Raw genomic sequence first — 27,226 nt, forward strand, 5'->3', positions numbered from 1 at the left:
AGGTACACCGGAAACATTTTTTGGCTGAAGCGTATCCCTGAATTGGAGGTATAAACGAAAATAACAGATTTATTGGATCATTTTGTAAATATTGTAGATATTTCTGATGCAAATAAATTTTATTATTTATTATTATTATTAACGGGTGTTTTTTTTCGAGGTATATAACTTTAAGTTGGCATTACTGTTCAAGATGGCGACCGATTAAACAGCTGTCAAGTGATTTATTCTCAGTTTGGGTTGGCAATTCATCATGAATAGACTCACGCCTGAACAACGCTTGCAAATAGTGCAATTTTATTTCGAAAATAATGGTTCTGTGTGGAATACGTATCGCGCATTCCTTCATTTTATTTTGTTTAGCGATGAAGCGCACTTCTGGTTGAATGGCTACGTCAACAAACAAAACTGCCGCATTTGGAGTAAAGCTAATCCTCGAGTGTATGTCGAAACACCGTCACATCCAGAAAAACTGACTGTTTGGTGCGCTTTATGGGCTGGTGGAATCATTGGTCCGTACTTCTTCAAAAACGATGATGGCCAGAACCTTACAGTCAATGGTGATCGGTATAGAGCCATGATTACTAACTTTTTCATTCCTGAATTGAACAACTATGATGTCCAGGAGCTGTGGTTCCAACAAGACGGCGCAACATGTCACACAGCTCGTGCCACAATCGATTTATTGAAAGACACTTTTGGTGACCGCCTAATTTCACGTTTTGGACCTGTGAATTGGCCTCTAAGATCTTGTGATTTAACACCGCTAGACTACTTTCTGTGGGGCTTTGTAAAGTCATTGATCTATGCGGATAAGCCACAAACCCTTGACCATTTGGAAGACAACATTCGCCGTGTTATTGTCGATATACGGCCACAAATGTTGGAAAAAGTCATCGAAAATTGGACGTCCAGATTGGACTACATCCGAGCCGGCCGTGGTGTCATATGCCAGAAATCATATTTAAAATGTAATGCCACAAGATTATCTTGCGGATAAATAAAATTCATGTCAATCGAATAATACATCGTTGTTTTATTGCAATTTAAAGTTCTATAGCTCTAAAAAAACACCCTTATATAGACCAGTCTCGACCGTGGCAGTGTCTGCGCGCCTTTAGCACCGAACCGCGCCGCCTCCGGCAAATCCTCACGTGTGTGTCGCCTTTAACGACGGATTTCCGAGAAATCGGTGCAACCGACGGCGCGACTACGACGATGACTAGAAATAGGGCGGTTGGTGCATTCTGCAGGCCTCGCCGGCTGTTTTTGGTCGGATCTAATTGATCGATTGTTGGCGGTGCGTTCGTTATTGGAATCCGTAACGTTCGGGCGTCAATTAGAGAGTGGAACGAACGGACTGGTCGACTTTGCGGGACCGTCGTTTTCGGCGTTTTTCGAGGAAAAAAAATTTGAAATGGATGAACGAGAGCGTTGTCGATTTACCGCCGTTTTTGATCTCTTCGAGATATTTATCTGTTTCGATTGTTGGTTTCTCGTCTCCATTCATGATTATTTCGCTTAAGTTTTTTTTTTTTTAAGTTTGTTAACTTTCGTTTTTATTCATATTATTTTTGGTTTTATGAGATGAGTACTATGGAGACAGTTCCGCTTCCTTTCAATGAAAAAATCTACTTAATTATCAAATAAAAAAGGGACAAATATTGTTCTTCTCTGAACAAAACCTATATTTTTTTCAGAATTGACATTCAAACTAGAGAAATGAAAGCCAAAAAAATTTTTTAGCGTAGTAGATGAAAACCAGAAAAACGTGATTCGATTTTTCTGTTGTGGCAAGATAAGAATGATTGTCATACTTGACAGCATAAGAGGTTTTTTAGTTGAATATTACGAGAACAGTCTATACCTTTTCAACTTCAAATTGAGACTTAACAAAATCAAATTGGGGATTAACAAATTCAAATGGGGAATAACCAAATTTAAATTGGGACTAAACAGATTAAAATTGGGAATAATCAATTTCTAATTGGGACGACATTTATTGCTCTTTAATTTGATTTTTTGCATAAAATTCAAGTAATTTTGTATGTCAAATGGGAGTAGCGAATGAATCTATACCGAAGTTCAATTCGAAAAAAATGCTCTGTATCGAAATGAAAGAAGACCCAGAATCTTTTCAAAATTATATTTCCTTTATGGATCGCAATGATCTATGTTTTAATTGATCCGCACCTTCCATTTTTAAAATATAGGGCATGTTTTCGAATCAAACTTTTTGTATACTGTAGTTACTCGTTATTTTATTTAATTTTGACATAAGAAAAATTTTTTCATGATTAAATGACGTAACGTAATGACCACAAATGACATAAGAAATGTCAAAATATAAGACACAGAGTTGCTATTCTAACCATTTTGAATTGTATTTCATCATTTCTATTCGAAATCCTTTATTAGTCTCAAAATATCGGAATCTATTCACAAAATTACATTGAGGTAAAATTTTACGTCAATGAACCTGAATGTAGCTTCTAATGAGCGACATCTATCGATGTTGAAGTCACTGATATAAGGAAGTAAAGAGTCAAGGCAACTTTTGTTGAAAAACTATTCCAATTGTGCAAAAAATTCTATCGAATTATCGAATGAATCAGGAAATATACTGAAAGGACATTTTTGTACGTCGATAATCGGACAAAAAAGTTTAACATAGATAGAGGGAGTATACGCAATATTTACATGTCCTCATCATGGTAAGATTACGTTGTAGGATTGTGATATATTTTCAAATCCACAATTTTACTATATCGTTATGAATGTATATTATATTGAATGAAATATATTTATTTGAGTGATTCCCGATTAAATATGCAAATTTGATTATTTGGAATCCGATATTTTTCCTAATTGTCGAATTCATAATAAGCAGAATATTTATTATTTTCTGTGTCTACCTGCTGAATCCAAGCTTTGTCAACTTTTGCTCTCCTAGTGTCATAGTATAGGTGGTTTCACGTCGTTTGGCGCGCTTGAAGTTTGTTTTCTGAATTTCTGATATATTTAGGTATTTATTTCAATATATTTTGAGTTAATATGAAACGTTGATTCACTATGGGACAAACGAAGTGCGTTCTTTGTGGAGAAACTCGCGAATTGAGTGGAATATCGTATCACTGATATGTTTTCATTTCAGCGCGCTTCATGTCAAATTTGATAGTTCATGTTGGGGACAAAATTTGCTTACTGAAAATGAAATTCCCTCTATCTATGTTTATTACTATGAGGTTTAACCAATCTTACGAACTGAACTCGATAAGGCAGACACTTTCGGATATTCGAAAAAAAATTTTTTTTTGTCATAGACGCTTCGAAAGATTGATTATCGCCGATACAAAAAACGAACTTTATTATTTTGAAACGTCGATAATATGCGTGGGTACGATGGATCGGTCGAAGGCGGCGGCACGTGCCGTGTCGAATCCTCGCATCTGTCGAACGAAAAAAAAAAAACGGTGCATCTTGCTTGCAATCTGCGAGCGAGATCGGGACGTGCCAAAGGCGCGGGGCGCCGCCCAGGGGCCACCTGAACGACGGTGCGAATTCGCCACGACGTGGAAAGAGGGGCCCGAAAAAAATCGTCTGCGGAACGTCCAGCCGATGCATGACGGGTGTCTCTTGACGTCCATGGTCACCTTAAGGTACACCGAAAATTTCACGATATGGTAGAATCATATTAAGGGTGTTTTTTTTTAGAGCTATAGAACTTTAAATTGCAATAAAACAACGATGGATTATTCGATTGACATGAATTTTATTTATCCGCAAGATAATCTTGAGGCATTACATTTTGAATATGATTTCTGGCATATGACCGCCACGGCTGGCTCGGATGTAGTCCAATCTGGACGTCCAATTTTCGATGACTTTTTCCAACATTTGTGGCCATATATAGGCAATAATACGGCGAATGTTGTCTTCCAAATGGTCAAGGGTTTGAGGCTTATCCGCAATGACTTTACAAAGCCCCACAGAAAGTAGTCTAGCGGTGTTAAATCACAAGATCTTGGAGACCAATTCACAGGTCCAAAACGTGAAATTAGGCGGCCACCAAACGTGTCTTTCAATAAATCGATTGTGGCACGAGCTGTGTGACATGTTGCGCCGTCTTGTTGGAACCACAGCTCCTGGACATCATGGTTGTTCAATTCAGGAATGAAAAAGTTAGTAATCATGGCTCTATACCGATAACCATTGACTGTAACGTTCTGGCCATTATCGTTTTTGAAGATGTACGGACCAATGATTCCACCAGCCCATAAAGCGCACCAAACAGTCAGTTTTTCTGGATGTAACGGTGTTTCGACATACACTTGAGGATTAGCTTCACTCCAAATGCGGCAGTTTTGTTTGTTGACGTAGCCATTCAACCAGAAGTGCGCTTCATCGCTAAACAAAATAAAATTGACGTAGTGCGCTATACGTATTCCGCACAAAACCATTATTTTCGAAATAAAATTGCACTATTTGCAAGCGTTGTTCAGGCGTGAGTCTATTCATGATGAATTGCCAAACCAAACTGAGAATAAATCACTTGACAGCTGTTGAATCGGTCGCCATATTGAACAGTAATGCCAACTTAAAATTATATACCTCGAAAAAAACACTTTTTCCAGTGGTCCACTAAAAAAGGAGGTCTCTCGAAAAAAATATATTACCCTGTCGCCACCATTTTTTCCATAAGAATCCCATGAAACTCATGAACCGTTGAGTTTTCATCCAAGATATGGCATATTGAAAAAATTGTCGTCAAAAGAGCTATCTAATGATGCAATGATATACTGGGTGTGCCATTTGAAATAAGATCGTAGTAGTGTGTTTCCGGTATAAACGGAATTTGTAGAGATCAGAAAATATTTTAGGTAGAAAGATTATTATCTCAAACCCTAACAATCCTAACATACAAATTTTCAGTGCAAAATTGTTATCAGTATTCCATCGCGCTGAATAACCCTGCATAACTATTACATAACAAAAATCAACAATACACAATACGCAGAGTCTTACGCGACCTAATCGGCCGAATCCGTAGAATCTCAAGAAAACTCCCAGAAACGTAATAACAACGTCAACAACTCGAGAAAACATTTCCGAGAAGCTCGTTTCTGGGGCTTCGTGATCGGGGACGAAGTTTCAATAAAAGCGCATCTTGCAATAATGAGCTGTACGCAACATGTTTATTCATGGTCACTAATCGAGGTATATAGCGGTACTCGCGCACCCTGTATAACCACGGATTACGTGTTGCAGTAGGAAGGACGTAATTGTGTGTGTGCGCTCGCGGGGCCCACGTGCCCGCCGGAAAACGGGAAGCTGCTGCTGCTGCTGCATTCGTGTAATTACGGGGATTACCGTAATAATTCACTTACCGTACCTTCTGGTCGGTGAACCGACAGATTTGCACTGCGTACGTGCACTTTGGTACATTGTTTCGCGCCGATTTCGTTGGAATTCCCAAAATTCCCGTTTTTTCGGAATTTTTGATAGACTTGGCAACGTGGCAATTTTTCGTTAAGATTGTTTCGCGTTGATCTTCGCCTTTTAAAGTTGAAATTCTCAAAATTCCCGTTTTTTTGGAATTTTCGATAGAATTGGCAACATGGCAATTTTTCGTAAGAATTGTTTCGCGTTTTGAAGTTGAAAATTCTCAAAATTCCCGTTTTTTCTGCATTTTCGATAGAATTGGCAACGTGGTAATTATTCATAAGTAGGGCAATTCTTTCTCCATGAGATGAACAAGAGCAGGTTAAAAAATATCTCTTGGCAGACCTTCGGAAACAGAATTTTCGGGAAATCTTGGAAAATCACGATTCTCACTTCATTCCAAGATCAAATAACTCCGTGAGATCTCGTAGAACCATCTACTTTCAGAGTTTTACATCAATTTCGTGTGATTGACGTTTGACATTTGAAAAGAAGGTTTGTCTCAATTGATTGAATTCTTCCTGGACGTATTTTGGCTCATCTATATACTTCAGGCTCTTTATATAAGTGTCTTGATCACTCCTCTTTTTGTTGTGGGTGGTGGTTGCAATCCTTGTGCAGATATCTATCTATCATCGTCAACATCTGTTGACAGGTGGTCATAGTCAACAGATGTTCCCCATGATCAAATTTATTGGATTTTTCTGGACTCATATTTAAGATGGTATTGGAGTGCTGAAGAAAACTCAACGAAATGACAGGAAAAACAAGGTCTTTGTAGTCTGGGTTACTCGGGAATTAAAGGAAATAAAGAAGCCAACACACTTGCCACAAAAGGAGCACAAACTCCTTTAATTGTCCTGGAATCTTTCAGTGGTATAGGCTAATGTACCTATAAGAAAGAGTGTCAGGAGAAGGAAAAAACCGAAAAAGAAACACCCTGGCGGAATCTTTTTGATCATTACAAAAAGTTCAGATTCTGTGGGGAGAAGGAAAAAACTCCAGATCACTCAGTGACGGAATGCCGCACCATCACTAGCCAACGCGAAATCTGCTTTGGACAAGAAACTTGTAGAAGTGAGGAAGAAGCCTCCTTGAGGATACTGGAGTTCATTAGAACTCTGTAACTGGAGGCGAGCTGTAGATCACGTTTTGGCGAGAATAGCTCTAATGGGGGCACAATAGAGCATAAGGTTGCAGCTGAACAGAACCCCCTTAAGTCTAGCGGTGATAAATCACAAGATCTTGGAGGCCAATTCACAGGTCCAAAAAGTGAAATTAGGCGGTCACCAAACGTATCTTTCAATAAATCGATTGTGGCACGAGCTGTGTTACATGTTGCGCCGTCTTGTTGGAACCACAGCTCCTGGACATCATGGTTGTTCAATTCAGGAATGAAAAAATTAGTAATCATAGCTCTTTACCGATCACCATTGACTGTAACGTTCTGGCCATCATCGTTCTTGAAGAAGTACGGACCAATGATTCCACCAGCCTATAAAGCGCACCAAACAGTCAGTTTTTCTGGATGTAACGGTGTTTCGACATACACTTGAGGATTAGCTTCACTCCAAATGCGGCAGTTTTGTTTGTTGACGTAGCCATTCAACCAGAAGTGCGCTTCATCGCTAAACAAAATTCGCTTATGAAAATCGGGAAAGACGGGGTGATTGCAGAAACGCAGTCGACGCAGTCCGAGCGGTGTGTCCGTAACCAGGTTGCCGAGGATGCCACGTGCGCGCAATCAAGGGGTCCGTAATTTCGGCTGGTCGACAAGAGATACTTTTACGCCGGGCGCAACCGTAACCTGTGTTTATCCTTCCTGACGGACGCAGGTAACCGGTGTATTCTACCACTTTGTATATATATACGGACTCGTTGCAAGATGTTGCGATTTTTTATGCCGATTAAGACTCTGATGAGATCACTTGAGGTGTTGATTGCAATCGTTCTGAAACCGTTTGTGAGAAGTTGGTACTAGATTTGAAACTTCGTAGTAAGCGATTACATCAAATAGAAATGATCTTGAGAGAAGCCTCTAATTGAAATGCATAACCTTGATAGTTTCATAATAAGTTATATTTAATTCATTTATTATTTTTTAAGTTTCATAAAAAACCTGGTGTGTCTACTTATACCTGTAAAATTTTCAGATAAAACGGGAGATTTTTCAAATTTATACCTACTTGATTTCCAGGGATCGCGTCTGTTTCAGATGGCGCATACATCGTTTATATTTGACATTTCTCTCGATCGTCGGCTCTCGTGACCATTGAGTAAAGAACAATAATATTTTATATTATTATATTTGGAAAAATCAGTAAAATTGAATTTCTTCACGAGAATCGTTCTATCTCCGAAAATATTAGTCACAGACCACTCAAATATAATCGTTTTCAATCATCAAGTTCCAAACTAGAACATACTGAGGTTTCAAGGGCGGAGCTTGCTTCCAGGGGAAGTTGCAGCCTCGGGAATATTGTCAATTTTCTTCTCGAAAATTTCAGATTTTTAACTATAATTTCTAAAATAATGTACTGATCGCCCAACTGCAAGCAATCTGTGATCTACATACTCGAATCAATCAATAAAATGATACAATATTCCAATGAAGGAACTTTTATTTTTTCAATTTACTAAGGGTTAGGTATGGAATTTTAAGAAAATTTTTCAGTTGAGATTGAAATTCGGATAATCAGGGATCGTCATTTCTGGCTCCGCTCACCGATTCTGCGTAGAAGAGATAACTAAACTTGAAATTTTGGAAAAATCATTTTTCATTATAGCTACGTGAAAGATAAAGCCAATGATCCATAATCAATTCAAAACCTTACAGAGGGAATTCTTGAAGTTATCGAAGACATAGTGTCAAGAATGTGCGAATTGGCAATGAAAATTTTCATAAAAGGGATATGGCGCTGCAACCGCATTTGGCTAATAGCATAGATACCTTCCTCTTTACAACGAAATAAACATCAATACGCTCTATTAGTGTGACGTCACACACCGCCATTTTTGGTTCTCCTGTCAGTGTTCGGAATCCAAACAAATAAATTGTCATTCAAATTAGTACGGTGTCGTTGAAGGAATTGGCTTATTTTCATAAATAAGGGTATTTGAGGAACGATTTCAGTATTAATTGATAGACAGATGGAATGAGGTTAATACCAGTAAGTTTGAATCCTGTATCATTCCCCAGATTTTGTAAAAAGCAGTGTTTATTAGTTGAACTTCAAGTTCGAACTTACTGGCATTAATCTCGTTCATTCTGTCTATCAATTAATAGTAAAATCGTTCCTTAAATAATCTTATTTATCAAAATAACCCAATTTCTTCAACGACAACGTACTAATTTGAATGACAATTTGTTTGTTTGGATTCCGAACACTGACAGGAGAACCAGACATGGCGGTGTGAGACGTCATCACTAATAGAGCGTATTTTAATATTGTATTGATGTCTCTTGAAATAAACACGTTTTCCTCAATATCAAAACGAACCTACCCATCGGAACGCCCTCTATAAACGTCCATCGCCACGGAAACACCGAAAATAACGCTCGTTATTAGACGTTACGTTAGGCGTTAGCGCACTCTGGTGGTCCATTGAACTGGCCGTTTCCGAGAAACTGCTAACGAGCCGTCGGAACGGGGCAGAAGGGGCGGCAGAGAGGAAGAAGGCCGCATCTAGATGGACCCAAGAGGTAGCCAGCCATCGTCAGCACCGCGAAGACGACAGGAATGCACACCACACAGGAATTCCGATGTGGCTCTCGTTCTGCGCCAAGTAGCTAGAGCTACTCTACACGTCTAAATTGGTTTGTCGCCGTTTTGGCCGTCGTAACGACACTTTGATCGTGTCTGATCGGTGAAGGTGACGTGTGGGAGCTGGTAAACATGGGTAAAAATCAAGTGTTAGAAAAAAGAACGGAGGTTCTAAAAAATCGGTTTCTCGAACGCCAAGAATCAAACAAATTGAGAAGAATTTTTACCTTAGACTTATTTGTCGTGATATGGACAGAAAGAGCCCAAATAACTATCTAACATATACGAAAATGATGGATTATCGCGTCCGTGTAATGAATATAAGGTAAATAGTTTGTTGGCGTGCAGACAAATTTACAATTCTGGAAAAAGTACCTCCACGAGCGGGACTCGAACCTGCAACCTCCGAATAACTAGTTCGACGCTCTTACCGCTAAGCCATCAATCTTCAGCTCGAGGAGGTATTTTTTCCAGAATTGAAAATTTGTTTGCCGGCTAACAAACTATTTACCTCATAAATAATATATAGTTCATCATCAATATCGCAACAACAGTAAGAAATTTGATATGGGCCCGAATTATATCAAGAGGCCAGGAAATATGAGAAAACCTCGATCAAATTTGCCAAAGAACCTTACCGCCTAACATTTCTACACTTTCTACACCAACCTCGTTCATAAGGACTTAGAGTTAAGACCACAATAATAGGCAGAAGGGCAGACATAGGGATTCATCAAGCCAAGTAGCTTGACATTTTAAACAACTACTTGACTTGAAAATCAAGCTCGAGAAAAATTACATACTTGACTTGATTTTAGATAATTATTGCTTGACTTGATATCGAGCTACTTGATATTACTTGAGCTTGATACGAACGTCGCACGGCATATATTTCTGCAATCTCGTGTGCGCTTAGACTAAATAAGGGGATTCTTCGAGCGCCGAGAGACTGAAGCATTCGCTAGTGTCACTTTATTAGTAGTTTTCTCGCGTTTCTGTGAAATCCATTGGTAGATTTTGGTAGTTTCATCATATCTTTCCAAACTTGGCCAAGGAATTTTTATTAACGCCAGCATCTTCAGCTCCTGTTGAAAGACAATTTTCCAGAGCTGCTCTTACAGTTACAAAAACCCGCAATAGGTTAGGCGACAAGTCTATAAGATGCCTCATGTATCTTAGATCCTGGTTGGAAAATTATGAAATCAAACAAAGCATAGAGGTTTCTCAATATTAAGAAACTGATTTGGAAAGTTTTTAATCTGCTAAATTCAAAAACGTCACCAGATCTATTCTATCAGCTATAGTTTTCAAAAATAATAATATTTTTTGTTTTCAGAGGTTCAACGACTGGTTTTCCTGAAACGCCAACAGTTCAAGTCAACAATAATGGTTGGACGTGAGTATTTCTAAACATTTTATCTAAAAATCAATGAAAAAATTGTTCTGGAGTTTCTTCATATACTTCAATTCTGGAATTCTTAGAGTTCTATAGACATTTTTAAGGGAATAAAGAAGGCTTATTTATTAATTTTTCTGCACTGTTGATTAAATGGCACTTGTTGTGCCATTTTTAGCACCAAATAAACTTCTTCAAGCCAATAAGCACCTTGAATACAATAGTGATCAACTTGGTCGAATTTCGATCTTGATGACACCGTGTAAATATCGCAAAATGAAAATATGAGAATAAATCGTTCTCGTTTCCTACAAAATATCAACTCAGAATTCTGATAATCTAGACAGAATCATTTCTAATATGCCTATATGTGCGTTCGCCTCTCCTCAATGTATCAAATTATGGCGAAAATGCAATTGTTCAAATTATGGCATCATAAAAGCTTCATTTAACTAATTGGATATCTCCAATATCAGTCACAATTAGCAAAACTGAAGCACTTTTTGATCATCGTTGCAGCACTTTTTCGGCCGACAATAGTGAAACTGCTGGAAAAATTTGAGCTGTTGGGACAAGCAAGTGTTGTGAATAATAACGGGTGTTTTTTTCTAGGTATATAACTTTAAGTTGGCATTTCTGTTCAAGATGTCGACCGATTTAACAGCTGTCAAGTGATTTATTCTCAGTTTGGTTTGGCAATTCATCATGAATAGACTTACGCCTGAACAAAGCTTCCAAATAGTGCAATGTTATTTCGAAAATAATGGATCTGTGCGGAATACGTATCGCGCACTACGTCCATTTTATTTTGTTTAGCGATGACGCGCACTTATGGTTGAATGGCTACGTCAACAAACAAAACTGCCGCATTTGGAGTCAAGCTAATCCTCAAGTGTATGTCGAAACACCGTTACATCTAGAAAAACTGACTGTTTGGTGCGCTTTATGGGCTGGTGGAATCATTGGTCCGTACTTCTTCAAAAACGATGATGGCCAGAACGTTACAGTCAATGTTGATCGGTATAGAGCCATGATTACTAACTTTTTCATTCCTGAATAGAACAACCATGATATCCAGGAGCTGTAGTTCCAACAAGACGGCGCAACATGTCACACAGCTCGTTCCACAATCGATTTATTGAAAGACACGTTTGGTGACCGCCTAATTTCACGTTTTGGACCTGTGAATTGGCCTCCAAGATCTTGTGATTTAACACCGCTAGACTACTTTCTGTGGGGCTATGTAAAATCATTGGTCTATGCGGATAAGCCACAAAACCCTTGACCATTTGGAAGACAACATTCGCCGTGTTATTGCCGATATACGGCCACAAATGTTGGAAAAAGTCATCGAAAATTGGACGTCCAGATTGGACTACATCCGAGCCAGCCGTGGCGGTCATATGCCAGAAATCATATTTAAAATGTAATGCCACAAGAATATCTTGCGGATAAATAAAATTCATGTCAATCGAATAATCCATCGTTGTTTTATTGCAATTTAAAGTTCTATAGCTCTAAAAAAACACATGTTCCTCTTCAAAACGGACAAACATCCATTGATTCTTCGTAAAATACGCTCGTTATTTTTGTTTACATCAAAATGAAATCTCCTATAGGAAAACCCTAAATTTCTCAATCGACTTCGAAAAGCCAGAATTCACAGAATATCGAACATTTACTTATCGCCCAATTCTCGGAACGTCGTCGGAAACGACGCCACGCCATTTGACTCGACGACCCCGACCTCCTTCAAGGGATGAGAAGGAATATAAGTCGGGTTCAAGAGGGAGAGCAGGAGCAGCGAAGTTTCTGACGATATTTTGGGTCGATATGAGAGGGCACGCTTCGATCCACGGCGACGCCGTCGACGTAACCGGGGAAGAGATGCGTTCTTCCGCGTCCCACCCTCCGAAGGGGTAGTAGAAAGATGCAGAAGGTCCCCTCCGTGGAGCCGTTCGAGTTCCGGCCGAATTTTTGAGCGCTCGTTCTTTCCGAAATTGTTTCTGCGTTTTTATGCATTTTGTGCCAAATATAAAGTAATAAATATATATAGAGGGAGTGTACGCCATTTTTACGTGTCCCCAACATGGTTAGATTACGTTGTCGGATTGTGATATATTTTCAAATCCACAATTTTACTATATCGTTATGAATGTATATTATATTGAATGAAATATATTTATTTGAGTGATGCCCGATTAAATAAGCAAATTTGAATATTTGGAATCCGATATTTTTCTTAATTGTCGAATTTATAATAAGCAGAATATTTATTATTTTCTGTATCTACCTGCTGAAATATAAGGTTTGGCAACTTTTGCTCTCCTAGTGTCATCGGTTGTTTCACGTCGTTTGACACGCTTGAAGTTTGTTTTCTGAATTTCTGATATATTCAGGTACTTATTTCAATATATTTCGAGTTAATATGAAACTTTGATTCACTATGGTACATAAGAAATTCGTTCTTTATGGAGAAACTCGCGATTTGAGTGAAATATCGTATTACTGATATGTTTTCATTTCCGCGCGCTTCATGCTAAATTTGATAGTTCATGTTAGGGACAAAATTTGCTTACTGAAAATGACATATTCTCCCTCTATCTATGTTTATTACTCTGAGGTTACAATAAACTTTGGGGAATATTCGTGACATCATAGGTATATTAGGGAATTTAATCATCATACCATACATAAATGAAGCTTTCCAGAGTGCCTTACTATTTGAATTATGTTAATATTTGATCCAAAGGAAACAAATGTTCGTTTTTCGTATTATTTCCATGTTTCGTGTACCTACTTATAGGAATGTCTAACGATAAATGTCTATTGTTTGAAATATAGATCAAACAATCAATCGCTGTATTGCTTTGAGAAAATGGGTAGGGCGCATTGCAAAACTTCTGGCTGAACTTCGATACGCGAAATAAAACCTTCCTTCACAAAAAATGAGTCTAGAAAATACAAGAATTGAGTAGAAGAGGTACCCCATTTATATTATGACAGTAGACCGTCCTGTATTAGAAAGAAATTCGAATTTATTATTTTGACTTCTACATTCGAGTTTGAGATCCTAAATGAAAATAAATATGTAAATGCAAATGTAGTTATGGGAACCTATTGAAATTAAATTTGTGATGATTCATCTTCAATTATGCCACCAAATTAATAGATAAAGTGAAATATCGTATACGATCACAGATATGTCAAATTTGATAGTTCATGTTGGGGACAAAATTTGCTTACTGAAAATGATATATGCTCCCTCTACCTATGTTTATTACTCTGAGCCCATTAGATACTTAAGAAAGAACGATACACGATTCCACAACGCATTTAAATTGTTAAAATTCAATACAAAAATGCTAAAAATATTGCAGTCGAAGTTCGCAAAACTAAAGCACTTTAGTCGATTCCTCTTAGATCTTGGGAATTAGTACGTATTTTGCATGAAGTCTTGAGACTGTTAAGGCTTTCGAATTTGAAGTAACACAAGAAGTCAAGCATGTCGATCACCAGCAACATTTCATAGCTTCGCCGATTGGGTCCTTGAATTGCATCAAAATGATTTTCATCGAAAAACTATCTTTAGTGATAAGGCCCATTTTCATGTCAGAGGCTACCTTTATAAGTTGAATTTTTGCATTTGGGACTAAGAAAATCCAAGAATGATTGTTGAAGAGCCTCCCCATCCTCAACTTGTTAATGTTTGGATGAAGTTTTTGGACTAGTGGTGTGTATTGACCTTACTTATTTGAAAATGAGGCTGGTGCAACGGTGATTGAATTACGCTACTGAACTATTATTGATTATTTTCTATGGTAATTTTGCTAGAAAAGTTTTCTGGCCGCATTATTCTCCGTTTTTTTTAATATCAAAATAAAACCTATTTTTGGCTAACCCTTCATAAAAACCATATCAACAACAGAACCAGAAACAATCTCACGAGAACACAGAAAAGTTGTTCATATTATCCAGAATACAAGAAGAAAATAAAACTTCCATTCATGCTATAATCTCTGGGTTCTAGAATGATGCCCCATTGCATCACTCCCTTTTTATACCAAACTATTTTAGGATCTGCTCTGACACATGGTGCAGAGGGTTGGATTTCAAATAAGAACATCGATGGATGCAAGTTAAACAGATCAATAATAAACTTTTCCACTGATATTCGAAAAGTTCACGGGATTTGAATTTGTTCCCACAATTGTTGATTATCGTACACCAAATTCGAATATATAACGATTATAATATATGGCTTCTATTATTGAAAGTTTATATCACAGTCGAAAATAATGGAATAATAGTCTAGTCTAGGCGAGTTTGAATACAGCTGGGATATAGGGCCAAACCCCTATCGCAGCTGTCTATTGAACTAGCATGGGGAAACTGAGATTCGTATTAATAAAAACTATTTTTATCAGCACAGGAGCCCAACCACTAGACATAACGGAAGAATGAAAAAATATGAGAAGAGAATTGGTGTGTACAAAAATCCCGAAAACTTTAATGTTTGCTCTCTTATTTGAGCAGTTTTATTTCTAGATTATTCTTTAAGTTTTTCGAATAAAACTAATCTTTTATGTTTTTGAACACTTTGTTTTAATTTTTGTTCTCACAAAACCAGCGGTACCTATTCTGAGAGAAAGTATATCGAACAAGAAATATTAATATAAAAATATTATTTCAATATGGAAATATCTACTAAGTTAACTCAATGAAGAATACGAGATATATTCTTAATTTTGTCTCAGTGATCACTGATCAATATCAGTTTTCTTTCAGTTTTCGAGTTCAAGTTTTTTCCTCAAAGCAACTTCAGTTCTGTAGATATTTCCCTAAAATTTGGCGTAGAAATTCCAATTCAGGGTGTACATCATTGAATATGCCAATTTTGATTGCAAATCTATAGGGTAATATATTTTTTTCGAGAGACCTCCTTTTTTAGTGGACCACTGGTAAAGGGTGTTTTTTTTCGAGGTATATAACTTTAAGTGGGCATTACTGTTCAAAATGGCGACCTATTTAGCAGCTGTCAAGTGATTTATTCTCAGTTTGGTTTGGCAATTCATCATGAATAGACTAACGCCTGAACACTTGCAAATAGTGCAATTTCATTTCGAAAATAATAGTTCTGTGCGGAATACGTATCGCGCACTACGTCCATTTTATTTTGTTTAGCGATGAAGCGCACATCTGGTTGAATGGCTACGTCAACAAACAAAACTGCCGCATTTGGAGTGAAGCTAATCCTGAAGTGTATGTCGAAACACCGTTACATCCAGAAAAACTGACTGTTTGGTGCGCTTTATGGGCTGGTGGAATCATTGGTCCGTACTTCTTCAAAAACGATGATGGCCAGAACGTTACAGTCAATGGTGATCGGTTTAGAGCCATGATTACTAACTTTTTCATTCCTGAATTGAACAACCATGATGTCCAGGAGCTGTGGTTCAAACAAGACGGCGCAACATGTCACACAGCTCATGCCACAATCGATTTATTGAAAGACACGTTTGGTGACCGCCTAATTTCACGTTTTGAACCTGTGAATTGGCCTCCAAGATCTTGTGATTTAACACCGCTAGACTACTTTCTGTGGGACTATGTAAAGTCATTGGTCTATGCGGATAAGCCACAAACCCTTGACCATTTGGAAGACAACATTCGCCGTGTTATTGCCGATATACGGCCCACAAATGTTGGAAAAAGTAATCGAAAATTGGACGTCCAGATTGGACTACATCCGAGCCAGCCGTGGCGGTCATAGGCCAGAAATCATATTTGAAATGTAATGCCACAAGATTATCTTGCGGATAAATAAAATTCATGTCAATCGAATAATCCATCTTTGTTTCATTGCAATTTAAAGTTCTATAGCTCTAGAAAAACACCCTTTAGTTTGAAGAAATGTGAACAGAAACATTGATCAAGTACTAAACTTTTTGGTTTATTGTAGTTTTGCCGTATCTGATACCAATTTCTAGAATATAATTTCATCAATTCTCTCGAAATCCTTAGGAAAATCCAAGATATATTAAAAATTCAATTAGTAAACTCATTAATAGTTTCGGTTCTTGTTTTCTCGATCTGTAGCAATGATATCATTTTTTCCGAACGAGTTGAAAAATTTCGAGATGAAATAATAAATCACAGTGCGATAATCAGCTGCGTTTCATCCCCCACTCGAGCATCCCGCGAGACAGTCAACAAAAACGCCGCCCCACGTGAAACCCGCGTCTATTTTTTTCGACCATTTTTTTCCACCCCAAAAAAAAACCGAAAATTCGACGCCCGTCGGTCCGCCCTCTACGTGTAAATAAATCTGTCTCCGAGCGTCGCGGCGCTCGGGTACGTCGACCCCGTCCGTCCGAGATTTGACGCACGCAACCACCGCCACGCCACCACGCATTAAAAATAAGTAAAAAAAAAACGCTGTGTGGCGTGGTGTATGTCCCAGAGGGGGTGGGCGTCGACTGTTCGTCACGGAACCACAGCGTCGTTTTTCCGTGATTTTCGGCCGTTTGGAGGCTTCCCCCCACTCCCCGCCCGAAAATTTCGGCCACCGGTTGGATTCGGAAAAGATACCTGGATTTAGGGAAATCGGAAAGGAATTTTGAGGAAACGTGGCAACGTGGTTTTCGTTTGAGATGTGAGGAAATTCGATGAGACGTGGCAACAATGTGTGAATATGGAAGATGTGGAAATATTCGTGTGATACTGAAACACGAAATTTTGCACGAGGCTTGAAATTGTCATTCTACATCCCAAATTGAATTTTGATCTCGATCAAATATGCAGTTTCAAAATTAACAAAAAAGAACGATTGATTTGGAGACCAGCACTTAAATGAGAAGACTTTAGATGGAACCAAATCAATGTTAAGGTTTATTGAAGATGGTGTTCTTCAAGGTTCTGTATTGGGTCCGATTGCGTCCTTAAGAAAAAAAAATTGACTATCGCGTCTCTAAAACAATGGAAAACGGAAAAAATCTGATGATACCATTAGAATCTCTACATTGGATAAAAAATACAAAACGAATTTCGTGAAGTTATCTCCAGAAACAAATGAGTTATACAGAAAGAAAGAAAATCACGATATTCGGTTTTTTCAAGATATCTCGGGAACCACTGGAGATAATTTGGATCTGTTAACACCAACACAATAATCCCTAAATAACGCAACTTTTTTATAATTCAAGCCACCATGTATCTTTAACGGTTACCGATATCCCTGTAGTGCCCCTCTAAATAGTTTCAACCCTGTATATTATTATTGTCGTTGCATTTTTCCATATTTTGCTTTTTTCCACTTTGATTTCATATACAGTTTTTACTTCCTGACACACCCCATAAAAATTTGATGTGAATAAATATGACGATAATTGAAAATGCAGAGTATCCGATAGAAGAAGAAGAAAACACTGGTCTTCGAAGATTTCTATGAGTGTAGATGCACGATAACGTCTCTAATAATGGCGCCGGTCGACGCATCGATTATTTATTCTACGCTACGCTCTGCCCGCGTGTTTACAAAGAGGACGTCTACGACGCCGACGTAGTGGCGTCGTTTACAAACGCAAGCCTTTGTTTATGATCGACCTTTCGAAAATTCGCAGCATTGATTGCAAATTTGGCAATCGCAAAAACAATTTTGTATAATTAATTATTTTTCTTGTTCGAAAAATTTGAAATTCTACGAAATTTCAGGTTTAATATTAGGGAATTTGCTATTTCTTCAAATTTCTAAGAATCTCGAAGAAAACTAGTTTAATTTCATGTTAAGTAATAAGAGCTTTTTAGAGAAAACGCGATGTTGTCACATATACATAAAAATATTTGAATCCAAGAAAAAGACTTCGTTTATCTATATGTATTTATTATTTTGAGATGCTGTTTTTTTATTTGAAAAAGTGCGACGTTGCCACTTGTATGGCATAAATACCTACTCAAATCCCAGGAAAGTGTTTCGTTCGCTTCCTTGATCTGTCGGTATAGAAATTCTATTAAAACATTAATAAAAAAAATGTTTTTCCTGTTAAGTGGTATTTCCATTTTCCGATATTTTACGGAATATCAAGTATCATTTTAGGGTTTAGGGCATTTGTTATCCCTTTTTTCATACCTATTTTTTTAATGATCTCGATGAAAACTAGCTCCATTTCAAGTATATGTGATAATATTTTTTAGAAAAAATGCGACGTTGTCACATGTACAGAAAAATATTTGAATCCAAGAAAGAACTCTTTATCCATATGTATTTATTATTTTGAGATGCTTTTTTTTTATTTGAAAAAGTGCGACGTTGCCACTTGTATGGCATAAATACTTAAATCCCAGGAAAGTGTTTCGTTCGCTTCCCTGATATGTAGGTATAGAATTTCTATTAAAACATTAGTAAAAAAAATGTTTTTCCTGTTAAGTGGTATTTTTATTTTCCGATATTCTACGGAATATCAAGTTTCATTTTAGGGTATTTGTTATCCCTTTTTTTATCCCTATTTTTTTAATGATCTCGATGAAAACTAGTTTCATTTTATGGATACATAATAAGAGGTCTTTAGAGAAAATGCAACGTTGTCACATGTACAGAAAAATATTTATTTCCAAGAAAATGACTTTTTTTTTTAAAGTGCGACGTTGCCACTCCTATGGCATAAATCCGTAAATCCCAGAAAAGTGATCCGTTCGCGTCCAATGTTTTCTGACGGATATTCGAAATGAGAGCGGACAAATGACGAAGGAAAATAGAGGAAAATCGTCCGTCCGTCCACATGGGTGGAGCGGAGGTTCATCATCCGGGGCTGAAACACCGGGGCTCTTTGTCGAACCCTCCGGAACTGAACAGGGGCGGGCGCGGGGTTCAAAGCCCCGACTGTTCGGTTTGATTTTCGGATTTTTTTTTCTATACGGCCTTCGGCCGGTGTGCTGGAAATGTAAATTCGCGTCTTTTTTTGCGCGCGGTCTCTGCTCGAATAGCAGCGACGTCGATACATCGATTGTTTGGCAATTATTGCTAGCTTGCCGTTTTTTTTTCCTCATTTTTTTTTTACGTAAAGGTGGAGCGAAATTGGCGATTAGGTCTGGCTCACCCTTTGTTTATTATGCATCAGTTCGATGCTTTGGTTGACCCTTGTTGATTTGTCTACGTGCTATATGAGCGGTTTTTAGTATTTTGATACGACTATGTTGTTTGTAATTTTCTCAAAAAATCAGGAAAAAAATTCATGTGTTATTACTTTTCGGGATTAAATATCGACTAAATTCCTAGAGGAAACAAATGAGAAACGAATGTAAGTGGCAGCTAATCTATCGCAAGAACAATTATCTAATTAGAGTAATAATGTTGAGTTGATGTATACATTGATGTTGGTACAGTGCATCAGATTTGAAAGTCATTCTTATAGAGCAATATTGCAAGAGCAAGATTGATATTATTCTCGAACTGAATCGGTGTTTGGTCGGTTCCGATGATATTGCTTAGGAAGGTTTCATCGATATCGCCAAAGTTATATTCTATTAATAATAGCTTACTTTCAGGAGAAGTTGCAGTGTCGGGAATATTATCAAGTTTTTTTTTCGAAAATTTCAGATTTTTACCTATAATTTCTGAAATAATGTACTAATCGTCCAACTACAAGCATTTTTGTGATCTACAAAGTCGAATCAATCAATAAAATGATACAATATTCCTATGAAGGACCGAGAAACGACATATTGTGAGATTTTTTTAAGAGAGACCATAATAACTGAATCCTCATATATCTGATGTCCAATAATATCCACCAGGCACCGCGAGCTGTAATGGGGGAAAATGGGAAAATCATAATCATAAAATCATAAAAAAAATTGTTTTTTCAAGAATTCGTGGGTTAATTTCGAAAGTTACATTCATAGTTAGCTTCCAACACTTGGACTTCTATATTCTACCCGGATAGTACTATATTGTATCGAAACTGCAGACATTTTCACGGATTCGTTTGTCTGTGAGATGCTATAATCAATTTCGAGACATTCTGAGGAAAATCTCTTGGCACCCCATTGTCAGATTATCGAGATTTGTGAGAAACAAATCACATATCATATGTAAATGACATCAATATTGATTACAATTGTGATCCCAGAGGATATATGATTATGATTTTCCCATTTTCCCCCATTACAGCTCGCGGTGCCTGGTTATGAACATTTTGGCTAACATATTTGATATTATTGGATATCAGATATATGAGGATTCAGTTATTATGGTCTCTTTCAAAAAAATCTCACAATATGTCGTTTCTCGGTCATGTGAATTATTCTGGCGTTATCTTATGGCATGAAAAGATGTATGGAAGATCTTGGATTTTGTATCTCATTTCATAGCCAATGTGGAGCAGTGTAAGAAAAATTACCGATGGCGGTGCTTAAAATAACCAAGGAAGATCATTTTTCAATCGGGTTTTGGCCGTCGAACATCCAAATTCCATCCCAACCAGAAATGGGAGCTCCCCGATTGATGAGCAAAAACCCAGAAAATTGCAAAAAAATCTATTTTCAAAGCTCCATATCTCCAAAACTGTCCATTTTTGAGCTTTGTGGCTATGGACACTTCTGATCAGTTTATCAAGAACTACAATATATCAAAAATTCAGCCAAATTCACGGAAAGCCATTTCCCATATAAAACGTGCGGGGTCCTTTGAACTCGAAATTTGGGAAAAAATTGAAATTTGCCTCTAAAAATCGTTATATCTCCTGAATTATTCGTCACAGACCCGTCAAATAAAAACGTTTTTCAAACATCAAGTTCTGATCTAAAACATATTGAGGTTTCAAGGGCGTAGCTTACGTCCAGGAGAAGTTGCAGTCTCGGGAATATTATCAAGTTTTTTTTTCCTGTTTTTTTCCATAATTTCACGGCGAAGAACGGGGACCATTTCACACGTGATAATAACGCGCTGTGATGGCTTTTTTTCGACTGATGTTCGCTAGTTCGCCTTCCGATCGTCGGTAAGACAGCTGTCGAGCCCCTGGCTCGATCCAGCGATCGCGATGGACCTAGGGTACCATCGGTACCACTGATGGGAGGTACTCGGTCATCAGGTAGAATTTTTCGAGGGAAGAATAAGGAAAAATAATAGTTTGATTTGGATAGCGAAGGGATCCTGATGGTTGTTCGTTTGCGGTTTTAGATCTAGACAGGAAGTTGACGAAGTGGTACCAATGATGGGTCGGTTCTGTCGAAATATGTGAATTTTTGGGCAAATACAGGTTATCGATTGCAGTTGGAGATGTCGATTTGAGTTTGGTTTTATCGGTAGTGATCTAACTGTACCTGATCCTAATTTTGTTTTGATATTGGTGGTAATTTGTACGATGAAAAAAATTAAATATCGAGACCGGTAAGGACATTTTACCAATCGAAGACAATATGGAATTATTCTCTAAGATCCTTAACATTCCAGATATTTATACCTTTTTTTTGCATCAAAGACAAACTTTTTACTCAAACTTTAACTAAATAATTACCCCAAAAAATTTAAATTGTCATTCGTGGCTTTGATTTCAATGCTGTGTAGGAATATAATAGGAGGCGTTGTCTCGATTGTAGATTGTCAAAGTGACAATAATTTACTTATAATAAAATTCAAAAATGGGTGATATCGCATCTTTTGGAGAAGAATAAATTTGAAAAGCCTGGGAAATCGGCTGTTCTGCAGTTATTCCCGAGGAATCGAACTTTGTTACGAGGGTTCATATAAGATTTTCAACAAATGGATTTAAGGAAAATGCAGCCCCAAATCAATGGAAAATTATTGCTTGCTTATTTCGTTCAACGAATTAAATTCAAATTGTTCAAGAAATTTTTATTCATTTCAATAAATAATTAGTCATTCTCACTTACCGTTCGTTGAACGGTAAATGATTCACTTACAATCTTATGTAATCTTAGTAACCAGTAAAAATAATCTACCGATCTAGCAACGATCGCGGCAACTCACAGAAGTCATTTTATTGTGCAAAAACAAAATTAATTGCCACAAATACAGTGTGTTCTTGAATTGGCGGTAAAAACGAAAATGACAGATTTCTCGGGTCGTTTCAAGAAAAGGAAAGCCTTAAATATGAGTCCGGAAGCGTTTGTTTTCAAGATACAGGGCGTTAAAGTTTGATGTTTTTCATGTTTTTTTCTCATAGCACCTTCCCTTTAGAGAATATTTCAGTTAAATTCGTCATAGATATTTCAATTTAAACTTTTCACATTGTGATATGCTAATCCATTTTGTTTCTCCAGAACTTTTTTTTGGTGGAGAGGTGGACCTCTAGTAGTTTAGAAAAATGTAAAAAGATACTTTGGTCCAATACTACAATTCCTGTAGTTTTGTCTTATCGATTTTGAGATAAAAATTCAAACAATTCTCTAGTTATCCCCAGGAAAATCCAAATTATTATAAAAATCCAGTTGGTAAGCTGTGATGAATACATTAATTATGAGTTTATTTACTTATTTACCGAATCTGTAGCCAAGATCAATAAAGATTCGATAAACAGGTATAATCGTCACAAAAAAGTTCTACAAGTAACACCCCTGTATCTCGAAAATAAAGCGTTTACGGGCGTATGTTTATGATACTTTTATTCTCAAAATTCCCAATGAAGCTCTCATTTTCCTCTGTACCTCCAATTCAGGAACACCTTGTATACACATTGGCAAAATTAGGGGAATGGTCAAAATTTAAACAAAGTTTTTACATATTTCATTTTTTCTTGAATCCATTGGCCGACGTTAGCATTTTTTTTTAAATTTGGTGTAAATTGATTCCAAGAGAGCATAACTATTGAGATGCTGCATATTTACTTTATTTTTTGTTATGTACAGGGGTGAACAAAAAAATGTAAAGCTTTTATTCAGAATACCCTGTGAAGTGAATGAAGCGTTGATATAGACGAGAATGTTCACGAATACTCAGATGTTGCATCATCTTTTCTGGACAATAACAAAAAATAACACACAGTGTTGCCATTATAACCATTTCAAATTGATGTATCATTCGTATTCACATGAAATATCGACAGCCTAATTATGTAACATAACTTTACTGTCAGGATCAATCAGAACAGGACTCATTTCCGATTTTCTTCATGTTTTGCTTGATTCCATACAATTTTTCGAAGGATACCACATCTCCCTACTTCTAGGAAATATCCCCAAACCTGGCAACACCGGACACGAACAATCCAGGTAACCATCCGATCGCCCAGGCTTGGACCTTGTCGTATCGCCGAAAACCGTCCCGGGCTATACCGCCGAAACGGGTCGATCCGGCAACGTCGCGCGGTTCCTGCATCATCGAAATTAATATCGCATTTCTGGCGATGCGACCCCGAGCCCTATACTTAGGCAGCCCTTTCCCGGAACTGGAAAGAGGCCGCTAATTATTGGGTTAACGTTGCCGTTTTTCCGTTTAGCGGGAGGAAACCTGGACCATATGGGTCCTCCGCGGTCTCCTCCACCTACGCACCTGCCTCCACACCACGTTATTTCGTCCGTTTTTTTTTTGTTTTCGGCCGGCACGTATCGTTGCGGTTTTTCGGTGTGCAGCAAAAACGTTATTAGCTGAGGGCGTCGTGCGGTAAGAAGAAGAACGCGATTCTGTGTTCTCGTAGAGTTGGAGACTCTGTGACTGGAAGCTATTTCTATGGGCGTTGTCGGTTATGGCGTGGAATTGGTATTAGAAGGCGTGAGAATTGTATTACGAGTTTGTTTTCGTTTTTTAACGAAATATTTGATATATTTAAAGTTGTATCAAATTCCTGAGTGCCATTTTAACGACTTGGAATTAGATATCTGGCTGATTTTATGTACGATCGCATATCATTGAAGTATTTCGGGAATTTAAAAAATAATGTATAATACTATACTCGTACAGATGACCCATTTTAAGACACTTGTTCATTCAAAAACTTGCTACTTTATAGCTAGTCAATAAATTTTGATCTTGTGGAAGAATATTATATAGCCTTCTCCACTTATGGTATATCTAGGGATTCATCAAGCCAAGTAGCTTGACATTTTAATCAACTCCTAGTCTTGAAAATCAAGCTCGTGAAAAATTACATACTTGAGTTTGACTTGACTTGATTTTAGATATTTATTGCTTGACTTGATGTCAAGCTACTTGATATTACTTGAGCTTGATATGCACGCGTCGCACGGCATATTTTTCTGCAATCTCGTGCGCACTTAGACTAAATAAGGGGATTCTTCGAGCGCCGAGAGACTGAAGCATTCGCCAGTGTGACTTTATTAGTAGTTTTCTCACATTTCTATGAAATCTTTTGGTAGATTTTGGAAGTTTCAGAAATATCTTTCCAAACTTGGCCAAAATGGCCAAGGATTTTTTATCAACGCTAGCATCTTCAGCTCCTGTTGAAAGACAATTTTCCAGAGCTGCTCTTACAGTTTCAAAAACCCGCAATAGGTTAGGCGACAAATCCATGATCCAAGATGTCTCATGTGTCTTAGATCCTGGATGGAAAATTATGAAATCAAACAAAGCCTGTAGGTTTCTCCATATAAAGAAACTTAATTTTTTCATTATTTTTTACTTTGTTATGATTTATAGCGATTTAATTTATGTATCTATTTCAACAAAGTTGATATTTTCGGTTTTTTTATACAATAAGTTTTGGCACTACACAATAAAACTGTTTAAAATTAAAAATAAATACTTGACTTGACTTGAGATTGGAAAACTACTATTTGACTTGTGCTTGACTTTAAATCAAGTCAAGCTCAAGCCAAGTAGCTTGAAAATTAAGCCAAGCCTTGAATCCCTAATGCTCTGTGACTGTAAGCTATTTCTATGGACGTTATCGGTTATGGAGATGCGAGTGCGTAAAAACTAGCGATGATTTTGGTATTAGAAGACGTGAGAAATGTATTACGAGTTTGTTTTCGAATTTTAACGAAATATTTCGGGAATTTTGAAAATTATTTTGTAATACTCGTGCAGAAGGCTCATTCTAAAACACTTGTTCATTCAAAAACTTGCCATTTTATAGCTAGTTAAGGAATTTTGATCTTGTGGAAGAATATCATAGCCTTCTGCACATGTATTATAAATAAATATTCTGCATGATCCAGTTTCTTGGATTACTTATGGTATATATGTTCAAATAATATATGTTGCTAAAATAGTAGGTCTTCTTTACCTTCTGGTTCCTACGCTAAAGGCGCCAGTTAGTTATTTTACCGGCATCTAAATTACTCACTGATGTCTCCATAATACATTGGATTTCGATAATTTCAACTTATTGGTACCTACATTAACAAATCATCAAATATAAACATATAGTTAAAAAATTATTCATGATGATAATGGCTTGGGTATTAATGAAATTCGTATTCACTCAAACTGATAGGTATAGCAGAAACATCATTTTTATACACAAACGTCATTTCCGACTTCTCAGTGAACATGTAGATATTAATTCATTTAAGACAAGGTAAAATGTAGATATATGAAAAATAACTGAACAACGTAACATACAAATAAGATGGCACAGCTCTGCAAAATTGACGTGGCACTGCCCAAACCACTCCAATCTTCATTAGTCCACATATTTGCTTAATGTGACTCAGATCTGGAAAGCAGCAGGGCCTGCAGGCCATGGAATTTTCGGAAATTGCAGTTTTTGCATGCAAACCTGATGATGAGCAGAAATTTGACATCTTGTGAGCACCTATAATTTTGTTGAAAAGGCCACATATGAAGCGTAAATAGTTTCGAGGGAAAATAATTTAAAATACCTATTACCAAACTTTCCAAATTATTATAAAGATATCATCAAAAAAAAATGTATGTTTCTATAAATTGGAGTTTCATAAGAAAATCTTGATATTTAAGCACTTGCATTTTTATTATTTATCTAAAAGGAATTTTTGTTTACCATGAGATATTAAAATATTATAGATTATTAAAATAAGACTAAGATATTAAAATATTAAAGAAATGTAAGAGTAATGTCGATTTTTGTTTTTTCTTTGACTTATCCTATATTGTATGAAACAATTGTTGCATCAATAAATTATTTCATTTCAATTCTGATCTCTTTGATTCTATTTGAATCATGATCTGGTTGACCAATTTTATAGGTAATACTTCATTATATTCGTTTGAGTTTGTATGTTCATTCATTCATCAAATATCCATTTCACTACTCTATTTAACTATCGAAATGTTAAGAAATAATACACATTGTTGCCATTATTAACCATTTTAAATTGTATCATTACTATTGAAAAACTCTACTTATAATAGGTATCTCTGAATTTTAATATCAACGTCACTCATTTCCTTGGTCACTATTGAATCATTTCAAAAAAATTAACATGTTATGTTCCTTTCTAGGCGATCAAATTCAGCAGGTCGCTGATGCCTGTTATTGCTACATTTGCCCGAAGAAGTTTTGTGAAAACCCTTTTTTTCTTTGACCTACCTGTGTATGTACAGTAATGCTGCAAGAATGACATGTAATAGTGTTCAATAAATGGCTTTCTTATGTCCATCGTTATTGTAGTTGAATATGTGTATACTCGAAGCAGGGTAGGTATGGAGTGCTTTATTCATTTGGGT

At 37.0% G+C, this 27,226-nt stretch overlaps 1 protein-coding gene across 3 annotated transcripts in view; it reads left to right on the plus strand.

The window, feature by feature from the left end:
* Nucleotides 1-27,226, plus strand: part of LOC123679310 (insulin-like growth factor 2 mRNA-binding protein 2) — a 95,452-nt gene that overhangs the window by 3,527 nt on the left and 64,699 nt on the right. For all 3 annotated transcript variants that reach the window (XM_045616836.1, XM_045616837.1, XM_045616839.1), the window contains exon 3: nucleotides 10,543-10,602. In XM_045616836.1, coding sequence (XP_045472792.1) covers nucleotides 10,543-10,602 — 60 coding nt within the window. The remainder of the gene's footprint in view (nucleotides 1-10,542; nucleotides 10,603-27,226) is intronic.

Source organism: Harmonia axyridis, chromosome 4 (genome assembly GCF_914767665.1).
Source record: "Harmonia axyridis chromosome 4, icHarAxyr1.1, whole genome shotgun sequence".
Classification (NCBI taxonomy): domain Eukaryota; kingdom Metazoa; phylum Arthropoda; class Insecta; order Coleoptera; family Coccinellidae; genus Harmonia; species Harmonia axyridis.